This window comes from Podarcis raffonei, chromosome 15 (assembly GCF_027172205.1).
Source record: "Podarcis raffonei isolate rPodRaf1 chromosome 15, rPodRaf1.pri, whole genome shotgun sequence".
NCBI lineage: Eukaryota > Metazoa > Chordata > Lepidosauria > Squamata > Lacertidae > Podarcis > Podarcis raffonei.
The window spans coordinates 15620714-15633882 of NC_070616.1; the positions used below are offsets into that span (position 1 = coordinate 15620714).

The window sequence follows — 13169 nt, forward strand, 5'->3', positions numbered from 1 at the left end:
TGTTGGTGTAAATTGCTAAGGGACTTCTTGTGTGTGAGGCAATACATAAATCTAACTAATCTAATAAACAAAAGCCAATAATGTTTCCTGCAGCGAACAACCTTTCACCAAGGAACCATTTCCAAGACTCACTCTTGGAGCAGAATTCCCAGAATATGGTTGGTGCAGGCAAATCTGTCAATTTCAGTTTATTGTAGCTTCTCATTTGTACATTTCAGTTCTCCATAAATGCATGTCTGTTTGCGAACATTTTTTTTTTTAAGTCCCTGTGAAAATCCATGAAAATTTCTCCTTCGTATGCAATTCTTGGCTAACACACACATTTTTGCAAAGCAATTTCTCTTCATATAATGCATCTTTGCTTGCAATTTTCACCAACAGATGCATTCTTATGCACACTTTGCCTTATATAATATATTCATTTTTCTACACATTACAGTGGTACCTCAAGTTACATACGCTTCAGGTTACATACATTTCAGGTTACAGATTCCGCTAACCCAGAAATAGTACCTTGGGTTAAGAACTTTGCTTCAGGATGAGAACAGAAATTGCGCAGCGGCGGCGCAGCAACAGCGCGAGGCCCCATTAGCTAAAGTGGTGCTTCAGTTTAAGAAGAGTTTCAGGTTAAGAGCAGACCTCCAGAACAAATTAAGTACATAACCAGAGGTACCACTGTACCTGGCTGGAGAACTTCATTGCTAAAAACTCGAGGGGCGAATTTTGAAAGACGGTTGCAGTTCAGTTTGCACATTGTTTCACAAAGTGTGAATTCGTTATGTCCACCTTTGAATGCAAACTAAATCGGATTTCCCCCCACGTCCCTAGTGAGGGCCACCACATGGACCACACATACCATATACACCCCCTTAAGTTCCAGCATGAAAGAAAGGCAGGATATGAACATTTTAAAAATTGAATAACTGAATGAAAGCCGAGAGAGGCAGCTGCGCTCTGCAAAAATGAGATCCCGTGGAATGAGCATTCATGGACCAGAACCAAAACCGCTGAGGCTCTCAGAACAAGAGTCAGAAATGGCCACCGGTCAGGAATTCCTGCATTGCAGAGGGTTGGACTAGATGACTTTGGAGGTCCCTTCCAACGCTACAATTATATGATTCCACTCAAAATCCTTAAAGGACATAAAGGACATATCTGCATCCAGAGTGCATGGGCTCATTTATTCCCCTAATTTAGGTCAGCTTCCAGAGGGAAAGTCAACCTGTAAGCAACATTAAATTTAAAGGCAGGGGGGGTTGAGAAGGGCAGAAGATCGGGTGCAGAAAATCTCCCTACTACACCCCTGGCCCCCAGAGGGTGGAGACTTTGCTTCCCTTGCCCCCCCCCCCCAGAGCCCCGAAAGGAAAGAAGGCGCTGCCCCTGATAGTGCCGGATCCAGCCCCAGAAACTGGGCATCCTCCTCTCCGCCTGCTCAATACCTTTTGATCATTCGTTGGCTCTGGGACGGACGAGGCCATTTTCCACTCTGATGCGAGATCTAGGCTGCAAATGGAATATTTTGCTACAGGGCTTGTAAGATCAGGGGAGAGTGCAGTGGGATGGGCGCGGGGGGGGGGGGGAGAGAAAGAGCATGCCTTTCATTTGCATGGCCACATCCCAGCAATGGCTGCATGTCCTTCGACCCGCCTGGGGGCAGCTGTTTTGGAACAGCGTGCGATGGAAACGGTTTCCGCCATTGGTGCTGGGTGGCTGGGGAAAGGAAGCCAGTGCTTACTGCCGGCTTCCATTCGTTCAGTTTGATTCCAAATCCTCTGAAGGAACAATACAGGAGCATCTCTGAGCATATGCAGAGTGCCCTGCACTTTCCAGTGAACTGGCCTCAGCCAAAAGAGTGATAAGGTGTTATGTACTGAGTTGAATAGGATCCAAACTGCAGCAGTCTGATTGGTCCTAGAACAATAGGATCCAAAAGGCAGCAGTCTGATTGGCCCTAGGACAATAGGATTCAGAATGCAGCAGTCTGATTGGTCCTAGAACAATGCAGCAGTATGATTGGTTGGCAGGAACCACCCAATCATGCTCCAGATAGAAGTGAATCCACAACTTGATTGGCTTACAGTAGAATTCCGGAATTAGCCAATCATGTGCAGCCCATTGTGTAAATAATGTATATAAAGCAGATACTTTGAGGGGACTTTCATTCATTCCTCCTCACCACTATGAGCTGAATAAAGAGCATGAAATCACTTTGCGACTCTGAGTATATTTCATAAAGTTTCAAAAGCGTGGAGCTATCAGGACTTGAATGTGGATCACATCCCTGGTCTCTGAATGCCCTTCTTCTAGCAGGAGGACTGAGTTAACAAGAACGTAAGAAGCACCTACTGGATCAGGCCCCTGGCCCATCCAGTCCAGCGTCCTGTTCACACAGTGGCCAACCAGATGCATGTGGGAAATCAGCAAGCAGGACTGGAGGACAGGAGCACTTCCGGTAGCTGGTATTCAGAAGCATTGCTGCCTCCCAATTGTGGAGGCAGAGAATAGCCATTATGGCTAAGAGACGCTGATAGCCCTTTCCTCCTCCATGATTTTATCGAATCCTCTTTCAAAGCCATCCAAGTTGGTGGGCATCACTGCTTCATGTGGCAGTGAGTTCCACAGTTTAACTATGCGCTGCATGAAGAAGGACTTTCTTTTATCCGCCCTGAATCTTCCAGCATTCAGCTTCATGGGATGTTGACAAATTATGGTGGTTATGAGAGAGGGAGGAAAACTTTTCTTGATACGTTTTTCTACATGCCAGGCATCATTTTATAAACTTCTATCATTTTTCTAAATTTAAAAGTCCCAAACACTGCTACTTTTCTTTACAGGAGAGTCATTCCATCCCAGTGATCATTTTGGTTGACCTTTCCCAAACCTTTTCCAACTCTACAATATTCTATTTGAGGGGGGACAGCCAGAACTGTACGAGGGGAAAACACTCTGCATATGCTCAAATGAGCTTGCGAGTGTGTTAAAGATCTCAAACATTAGAAACTCAGGTGTGAAGCCATCTTACAGGTTCAACAGGATGTCAGCTGGTTGCTTACAGCAGTCAGTAGGGAGGTCAATGCAATGCAATTCTCTTTTGAACAGTCAATTTAAATATTATTCATCCCTAGAAATCCCCGTCTCAGCATCAGCCAGCTTAGCCTATCAGCACATGAACTCAACCAGAAGCGAACAGCATTGCAGAACTTGTTAAATCTAACTTGCGAGGAAGGCCCAATTTGCAAATATTTTTCTAGCTTGATTAAATCATATGCCTTTTAACCAAGTAGTTTTGAACCAGATGGATTTGATTTAAAGGCATGTCCGTACCAGCAAATCTCAATAATTTAGCTTTCTTGTTCAGCTAAGAAGGGCAACAATGGATCAGACTGAGATCTACCTAGTCTAGTCTCCTGTTTCCAACGCTGCACAGCCAACTGCTTCTGGGAAGCCAATGAATGGGGGGGAGGTTAACAGCCCTCCCCTGTTTTCTGACCCCCAGGATCCATTAAAATATTTTGCCTCTCCCCAAAGAGATCCTCAAAAAGCGAGACGAAAGAGTACAACGAAAAAGCTGTACTCTTTTCGCCAGCAGTGTTGAAGATCTGGAAAGTCTTGAGAAGCTATCCGCTGCCCCCAGATTTATTTATAAGTGAACTGTTGCTTCCGCCACACACGCACAAACCTGCATAGAATGCCTGGCTTGTTGCATGAGATTTTAAAATATATTGAGAATCTCTGGCATGAACTTCCGCATGTTGTAGAAAGCCATGGGAAAATTACATGAGTGGTGGAGGTGCTTATTTATTTATTTTTCTCACGAAATTTATATACTGCATGATTATTAAAAGGGGGGAAAACACACTCAAAGCTGTTCACAATAAAATTATCAATAAGAAGAATTAATAAGCATTTAAGACTTTATAAAAAGTAAAATAACAACAGACTAAAACTGATTAAAACTCGCAACAGCTTTCTAAACCTGTGGACAGCCTTGCTCAAGCAAAGATGTTTTTAGCAGGTGCCCAAAAGGAGTAATAGGGAATGCTGATATGCAGAGAGTTCCGAAGTGTAGGTGATGCCATGCTAAAATATCAAGTTCTTACAAATGTGGGGCGGGTGTTGTGTGGCACCTCTAATAGTGGCAGTTCTGCTGATCGAAGCGGTCAAGTGGGCATCTATGGGGCAAGGCGGTCTTGCAGGGGTAGGTGGTGTGAGAACGACCCACTGCTTAGAAATAAACAAAGACCAGAAAGACAGAGAGCAAAGATCATTTCAGTGCAGAGAATGAACCAAAGTCTTCCTAAGAGCCCAACAGGGACAGGCTGAATGTCCATCCCTTCTGATATCCCTGCTTCCAACCGGTGCCTCTAGGAAGGGGGCATAAAGATAGCAGATCTCCTCTGTGGTTTAATCCCATCGCTTGGTATCCAGAGAGAGGCTGCATCTGAAGCTGGAGGTTCCATCACAGCCATTGTGAGACTCCCTTTCTTCCCCCCTATGAATATGCCCAGTTCTTTCATGTGTGCCATCCATGCCTCTGGTGACCCATCCCAGCTCACGGCCACGAATCCTGCACGTTTGTTACACGCTGGGAGAAAGAGGCCCCTCCGTCTCACCCAGAGGATTTTGGGCCAGCTCAAGTGAGTGATGAGAGGAAAACAATGTGGAATGCCCAAAGGGCGACTCAGGGAGGAGGTGATTGCCTCAAGGTGTCTCTCTCTCTCTCTCTCTCTCTCTCACACACACACACACACACACGTACACACCTAGTTCCAGAGGGTGGCAAAATCAGGGCAAGAATCAGGGTGTTAGCCAAATACACAAGGCATATACATCCTGCATTGGTTCTGTGGGTCCCTACATTTCTACGATTCCCGTGAAATGAAATTAAAACCCCCCATGTCCCAAAGAAGAATGTTTGTGTTGTTTGTGCAACTAGGCCAAAGTCTGGTTAATGTTGACGTTGCCTCCTTACTAACGCTCACTGGGTGACCTTGGGCTAGTCCTTCTCCTCTCTCAGTGTGGCCTACCTCACAAGGTTGTTGTGAGGATGAAACAGTGAGGAGAGGAGAACCATCAACATCTCTTAGAGCTTTTTGGAGTGGGGGGGGAGGGGTGAATATAAATGTAAGAAGGAAAAAATGCATTGCTGGATGAGAACTTTGTGTGGATTTTGTATTGTTATTGTTTAAAATATAATTCTGGCTTTTATGCATTTTGTTCTGTTGCTTTCTGACTTTTTTGCTGCATAAAGTGGCTGAGCGGTGGTGTTGCATAGTGGTTAGAGAGTTGTACTAAGACCTGGGAGAGATCATGGTTCAAATCCCCCCACTCAGTCATGAAACTAGCAGGGTGACTGCCTCACTCCCTCACAGCCTGACCAACCTCACAAGGTTGTTGTGGGGATTAAATGAAGAGGAGGAGAACCATGTGTGCCACTTTGAGCTCCTTGGAGGAAAAGGTGGGAAATAAATACAATAAACTGATAAATAAATGGCAGAAATAGTACCAACAACAGCTTGGGTTAACAGATTTCAATGAGTATCCACCTCTGGAGCATTTAAAATGCTTTAGAGCACAGCACATACAACACCCCTGCGAGGGAGGCTCACACACACACACACTGTATCCATTCACCCCATATTCCAGGTGGTAAAACTGAGGCTGAGGAGAACAGATCCTTGCCTAAAATGAGCTAGACAGTTTGTGGCTGGTGCCAAGCGCAGTCCTGACTCATCCTCGTTTCTGCTCCCTGGCGCGGAAGAAGGGGAATCCCCAATCTTATTAACTGAGAGGAAGCCCCCTCTCTAACCCCCTTACTCCAGATGCAGGAAGGACAGCATGTCTGGAATAAGGACCAGTGTTGCCTAGTGGTTAGAGCATCGACCAAGGACCTGGGAGAAGCTAGGGTTCAAATCCCACTCAGCCATGAAGCTCACTTGTTGACCATGGTGACCAATCCCCGCCTCTCAGTCCCTAACCTACCTCACAGGGTTGTTGTGAGAATAAAAGAGAACCCCCCCCCCCATATGCCACCCTGAGCTCCTGGGAGGAAAGTTGGGACAGAAATGCAATACATATATAAATAAATAGTTTGACTTTCCGTGATGTGCAAACTGGGCCAGAGCTCTACCTTACAAGAGCCAGTGTGCTGTAATGGTTAGAGTGCTGGGACCTGAGCGGCCAGGGGTTCAAATCCCCCTGCCACTAAGAAACTCACTGGGTGGGTGACCTTGAGGATCAGCCACACTGCCTCTCAGCCTGGCCTACCGCACAGGGTTGTTGTGAGGGGAGGGAAAGACCACGTATGCCACCTTGAGCTCATTCGAGGAAAGAAGCTGGGGTGCGAATGCAGTAAATAAATAAATAAGCAGGCAGGCAGGCAATCTGCAGATGCTCAGAGTCTCCCTTTCCCCTGGCTGGAAAAAGCGCTAAAGAGGGTATTTGTGGCCAAACCGGCCAGGGAGAAGGGGGAGCTCCTACCTGTGCCTCCGAAATGCAGCTCTGGAGAGCCGCTCGGGGCAGAGGCCTGTCTACTCCGCCCCCCCCCCAACTTCCAAACCTCCCCTCGGCGATGCGGCGGCGGCGCCCTGCATCCCTTCCCTGGAGCAGGGAGGGCGATGCCTCTCGGAGCAGCCGAGAACGCGCCGGCCACTTACGCAACGATCCGGGTCCCGGCGAATAACGCCAGCCCGGCTCCGGAGTCACTCCGGATTGCCCCCGCCCGCTGCTCCAGGCGCGCACCCGCGAGGCTTACCATGGCAGGAAGAAGCGGCCGGGATGGAGGGATGGATGGGGCCGGCAGGTGAGGTCTGCGGGGCTGGCTCCGTTCCTCTCCCAGCCGGGCGCCGGATTAGGGCAGCCGACCGAGGCAGGCAAGCAGGCAGCCATGTGACCGGCGGCAGGACGGGCGGGGGAGCCTCCCTGCCTGTCTCCCTCCCTCCCTCCGGGCCTCTGCGGCGGAGATCCCAGGACGCCAGAGTGTCTCTGAGCATGGGCAGGGGGCAGCGCTCCCTCTCTCTCTCTCTCGGAGCCAGCGTGGGACCCTCCGCGGCTCCAAAACGGGGCGGAGTCTCTGGGCACGTGCAGAGGGCAGAGTTGGCATTTGAACCCGGGGCGTGGGCTGATGCTGTTGAAAGGAGCAACGGGACGCCCCTGCTTCGGAAAAGAAGAGGCAGGATTGGAAGAAAGGGGGAGGGGAAAACAGGTGCTTTGGGGGGGGGAAGCATGTGCAGAGTGCAGAACTACTGTAGCTGCCAGCGGAGTCCAGGGCCAACTGCAGATGCTCTGCCACTACTGAGCTAAGATTCCAGGCCTCATAGTTACAAGGGCTGCTTTAAAATAGGGAAACTGTACTAACTCAGACCTTTGATCTATCTAGCTCAGTATCGTCTACACCATGGGTAGGCAAACTAAGGCCTGGGGGCCGGATCCAGCCCAATCGCCTTCTAAATCCAGCCTGCGGATGGTCCGAGAATCAGCATGTTTTTACTTGAGTGGAATGGGTCCTTTTATTTAAAATGCATCTCTGGGTTATTTGTGGGGCATAGGAATTTGTTCATTCCCCCCCCCCAAAAAAATATATATATATAGTCCACAAGGTCTGAGGGACAGTGGACCGGCCCCCTGCTGAAAAAGTTTGCTGACCCCTGGTCTACACTGATTGGCAGCGGGTTCTCTAGGATTTGAGGTAGGGGTTATTCTGACTCCTACCAGGAGATTCCAGGGTTTCATTGAACCTGGAACCTTCTGCATGCAAAGCTACTATTTAGCTACCTAGCTACCCTACAGGACGTTAGATCTGGGCTTCCAAGCAGCTCAGGCTTAGCAAAGTTCTCTCGGTTTACCCTGTTGCTTTACTGCTTTAATTTACCTCGTTTTACATTTTGCAAGCCTCTCAGGGTTAGCATAGCAGCACAGAAAAGCAGAGTACAGGTGTTGAAAGTAAACCATCTCTGTCTGCAAACACAGACTAGAAGCTTTGCAGGTCATCAATCTGAGCTACCTGAGGGCTCGGGTTCAGCAAGGTTCACTGCGTGATGTGAAGGAGGCAGGAAAGAGGCGGCCAAAATGAGGAGATCAGCAAAGTGGGCGGCAGGGATGAAAAGAGCAAGAGCTTTGAATCAGGGTGTTTCCCTTTCCGCTCGCGGAGAGCTGGCAGGACAGAGGACTCTGCCGCAAGGAAGCAAAGAACCGTGGAAGTCTAAATCTGTAGCCTGTCCACTGAGCGCCTTCCTCCAAGATCTGGGATTACTGAGGATTACCCTCTTAGGCCTTCCAGATCAGATGCATTTCTCTGCCACAGCAGCAACATTGCTGGTGCGCCTTCCGCCTGGATTTGCAAGGCAAAACGCAGACTGGATAAGAGGGGGGAGAGGCAAGGAAGAGGAGAGACGTGGTAGAAGTTTGCAAAATTATGCTTGGCATGGAGAAAGCAGATAGAGAAAAGTCTTTCTTCCTCTCTCGTAACACTAGATACCGTGGACATCCAATGAAGCTGAATGTTAGAAGACTCAGGACAGATAAAAGGAAGGACTTCTCCACACAGCATGGAGTTAATCTATGGAACTCACTGCCACAGGAAGCAGTGACGGCCACCAACCTGCATGACTTCAAAGGGAGATTGGACATATCCATAGAGGAGAAGAGGGCTACCAATGGCTACTAGCCAGGATGGCTGTGCTCTGCCTTCAATGGTGGAAGGCAGCAATGGTGCTCAATACCGGTTGCCAAAAACCACAGCAGGGGAGAGAAACCTTGTAGTGGAGTAGAAGAGTGGGGGGCGGGATTCACATCTGTCAATCAATGTACCTCTTTGGTTTCAGACACCAGGAAGTTTAGTTTGGTCAGAATCGAGTATACACTTCCAGAGTTAATGCTAAACACATTAACTGCTAGAGGGCCGTGAAAATTTGTGTCCCGGGCTTTTTTAGACTCATCTGCCCAGGTACTGGGACGCAGGTGGCGCTGTGGTCTAAACCACATAGCCTGGGACTTGCTGATCAGAAGGTCAGCAGTTCCAATCCCTGCGACAGGGTGAGCTCCCGTTGCTCAGTCCCTGCTCCTGCCAACCTAGCAGTTTGAAAGCACATCAAAGTGCAAGTAGATAAATAGGTACCGCTCCGGCGGGAAGGTAAACGGCGTTTCCGTGCGCTGCTCTGGTTCGCCAGAAGTGGCTTAGTCATGCTGGCCACATGACCCGGAAGTTGTATGCCGGCTCCCTCGGCCAGTAAAGCAAGATGAGTGCTGCAACCCCAGAGTTGTCCGCGACTGGACCTAATGGTGAGGGGTCCCTTTACCTTTATCTTCACCCAGGTACTATCTGCAGCCCAAGGGGTACATTGGTTGCTAGATGTGAACTATACAGTACTGGCATTATTTTCAGCTCTCCTACCTCACAACTTGTGCTCGAATCCTGCTTGCATGTTTCCCACAGGCATCTGGTTGACTACTGTGAGAACAGGATGCTGGACTAGGTGGGCCACGGGCCTGATCCAGCAGGGCTCTTATTATGTTCTCATGCCAGGGCAACATCTCATGACTCTGGTGCAGCACTGCAATGGATACTGCTTGATGCTGAGCCAGGCCACTAGTCCATCTAGTTCAATAGTGTCAACACTGACCGGCAGCAGTCTTTCCCCCTCCCCCAGTCCTGTTTGAAGATGCCCTTGGGGATTAAACCTGGGACTGTCTGCATGCCAAGCAGATGCCCAGCTGCTGAACTACAGCCCTTCCCCAATTTCTGCCATTCCGCACCTTTGCAAAATGTGCCCATTTGCCAGAGGAAGTGCACACACCCTCCCTGGTGAAAATAGCCACATTTTGGCACCTGGTGTGGAAAAGGAGGGGAAAACCCACAGGCACATGTGTGCAGCACATTGTTATGACCTGCTGTGCTCCTGTTGACCTCAGCAGGGCTTGCAGAGAGGCGGCCTTCCTAGAGGATGCTGCCTGCCAGATCCCAGCAGCCTGCTTCCCACTGTGCTCTGGCCCTTGAAACCTGTGGCTCTGGGTGGATGCTTATCTACTTGCCTCACAGCAGGGCTGGCCCTTGGAGAAAGGGAGAAGCCTAGCACCATCACAGGTGACAATCCCGGCAGCATGTAAGGCTAGTTGGAAATCGGCTGCAGGTAGCAAAACACGGCAGGCAGCAAACGACACATGGCGATGTGCTGAAAGTGCAGGCACAATCTCTCCAAAGGCGCCAACGAGGACGGCGTGCCGTAAAGAGCTGAACAGCCAGTCGGGAACTATGCAAGGAGCCTGGCATGTGGGATGCTTGCAACAGATGCTTTGGCACGCAGTGGGGAGCTGGCAGTAGTCATGGTTGGAGGCTGTCAATGGCAGCATTTGGAGCCCAAGCAAATCAAAGTAGCACTTGCTGGGGAAGCGGGAGAAGAAATGGCAATCAACCCTGAAGCAGGTGGCATAAATCTTCTTTTGAGCAGCGAGCTTCACCATCCTTATCAACATCTTAAAGTTGGAGAGTTGGAAGGGACTTCCAAGGATCATCTAGTCCAATTCGCTGCAGCGCAAGAATCACAACTCAAGAATCCCCGAAACATGACCAAACAGCCTCTGCTTAAAAACCTCCAACAAAGGACATTCCACCACCTTCGGAGGTTGTCCGCTCAACAGTCCAACGGCTCTTACTGAAAGTTCTTCCTAATGTTCAGTCAGAATCTCCTTTCTTGTCATTTGAATCCACTGGTTTGGATCCTCTGGAGAAGAAGAAAAGACGATTGCTCCATCTTCCATGTGGCAGCGCTTCAGATATTTGAAGATGACTCTCATATCACCTCTGTCTTCTCTTCTCCAGGCTAAACTTACTTAGCTCCCTTCACTGTGGCTTATAAATAAGGTTTGATTGCCGGACCCTTGATCATCTCAGTCGCCCTCTCCTACACATGTTCCAGCTTGTCAATATCCTCCTTGAACTGGGGCCACCAGAACTGATCACAATACTCCAGGTATGGCCTGACCAAGGCAGACTAGAGCCGTACTATTACTTTCCTTGACCAGGATACTAGACTTCTGTGGATGCAGCCTAGAATAGCATTAGCTTTTCTGCTGCTGCATCCCACTGTTGACTCATGTCAAGCTTGTGGTCTACTAAGACCCCTAGATACTGTCACATGTGCTACTGTCAAGTCAGGTGTCGCCCAGCCTATATCCTATCCAGAGCCCTGCTGGATTAGATACGCAACAAAGGTGGAATCTAGACATATATAAAAATACACTGTGAAAATGCTCTTTTTAAAAGCGTTTTGAAAAATATATGGAATTTGCCATAAGCTCACCATCTCCATCTAGTGTCACATTTGTAAAATGCACTTAAAACGTTATATTTGCAGCTGTACAGTGGATGCTCGGGTTGCGAACGTGATCTGTGCGGAATGCACATTTGCAACCCGCAGCGTTCACAACCCGCAGCGGCGCGTCTGCACATGCACGGGTTGTGATTTGTCACTTCTGCGCATGCGCAAAGCGTGATTTAGCTCTTCTGCGCATGCGCGACCGCTGAAACCCAGAAGTAACCCATTCTGCTACTTCCGGGTTTCAGTGGGTGCGTAACCCTAAAAAACGCAACCTGAAGCGGCTGTAACCCAAGGTATAGCTTTATAGCTGAGTCCTGGTCTCTGACCAATGCAAATGTCCCTGTGGGCTCAAACATTCCACTGGTGTTCTGAGGAGGCTCCTGGACTCAATCTCAGTCTCAGGTGTCATCAGTGGCCAGGTTTCACAACCCCTGGATCCAGCAGTGATCTGGACACAGGGACGCAGCAGAGGCACCAAAGGGAGGTTCCAGGTTCTGAGCTGACCACTGGAGATGAGGAGGCTACCCTGCCTGAGGCTGTCCAACAGGAATCCCCCAAGGAAACCCTACCCCAACTACCAGGGCCCATAGGGCCAAAGCTCAGACTTGCCCCCAAGCCACCAGACATCTCCCACTGCACATCACCAGTCCAGTGGCCCAGGGAGAAGGCAGGAGAAGCCTGTGGAATGGAGGAGGCATGCCCTTCTTCAGGTGCCAGGGCTGGTTTCTGTACCACCTTCAGCTGGCTCACCGGCAGCCACCAAACCAGAAGAAGGCGGGCCTCGCCTTCAGGACACATGCTTTGCTTAAATCTAGGCTGGATTACTGCAGTGCATTCTGCATGGGGCTGCCCTTGGAGATGGTATGGAAGCTTCAATTGGGGCAGACTTGTAGGAGCTGGGTGCTCTGAGCCTATCGCACTCATCCTGCACACATGATGCAGGCTGCCTGTGTGCTTCTGAGCCAAATTTAAGGTGCTACTATTGGTCTTTAAGGCCCGCAGCATTTGATTTAGTGCAACAGTTTACATACACAACGTAACACCATTAGGTTACAAAGTATAATAAAACTCAATAATCAGAAAGCATACTTTTTAACATTTGTTAAAATAAACAGGTCAGCAGATATTCAACAGTTTGATTTTGTGTGTCTGGGACCGTTAGGAACTGAATCAGGGCATTTCATTCAGCCACCTCATTTTCACCAAATAAACATACATATTTTAAAGAAGCAATTTCACCATCATACAATGTTTGTTCTGTATGTTATTTTCATGATTATATGCTCTTTTATGCATACTTGCCCATAGCATATGCATTTTTGCACACATTACTTTGCTGCCAAACGGCTTGGCAAAATTCAGAGGATTCCAAGGGAAAGTTGCATTTCAGTTCACCAAGTGCAAATGAGGTCGGTTTGCCTTTAAATGCAAACGGAATCAAATTCCTCCCCTTTCCCCTCCCCCTCCCGGTCACACCCCCTACTCATGGGATGGACCACCCTTAAGCCCAGCTTCCTGGGAAGGGAGGGAGGCTGCAGCAGCTCGTGGCTCGTGGGGGAAGAGCTATAATTATCTACAGAGGCCAGATTTTATTTTGGGAAGGATCTGGCCCGCTGCCCAGGCCTCTCTCTTCCCAACAGCCAAACCCAGCAGGGCCAGACCTGTTGCAGAGACAGGCACCCAGACTGCAGAGCAGCATTCATCTTATCCATTCCTGCAGTTGTCCCCAGACACCTTTTTCATGTAGCTTCCCATGGGAGGCAGTGAGGGCCACCAACCCAAATCGCTCTGAAAATTCATGGAGGAGAGGGCTATTGAAGGCTACTAGTCACAGTGCCTATGCTGTGGCTCCAC

The 13169-nt window shown here is 49.1% G+C and overlaps 1 protein-coding gene across 2 annotated transcripts in view; it reads right to left on the bottom strand.

Annotated features, from left to right (window-relative positions):
* The window catches only part of SEPTIN4 (septin 4), a 32946-nt gene extending 25882 nt beyond the window's left edge, over nucleotides 1-7064 (bottom strand). Inside the window, exon 1 of one of the 2 annotated variants that reach the window (XM_053366961.1) lies at nucleotides 6755-7064. In XM_053366961.1, coding sequence (XP_053222936.1) covers nucleotides 6755-6757 — 3 coding nt within the window. In that variant the 5' untranslated portion in view covers nucleotides 6758-7064. Of the gene's footprint in view, nucleotides 1-1439; nucleotides 1518-6754 lie in introns of those variants that run through there. The other variant, XM_053366960.1, reaches the window with a different exon arrangement.
* Between the last annotated feature and the right edge of the window lie 6105 nt (nucleotides 7065-13169).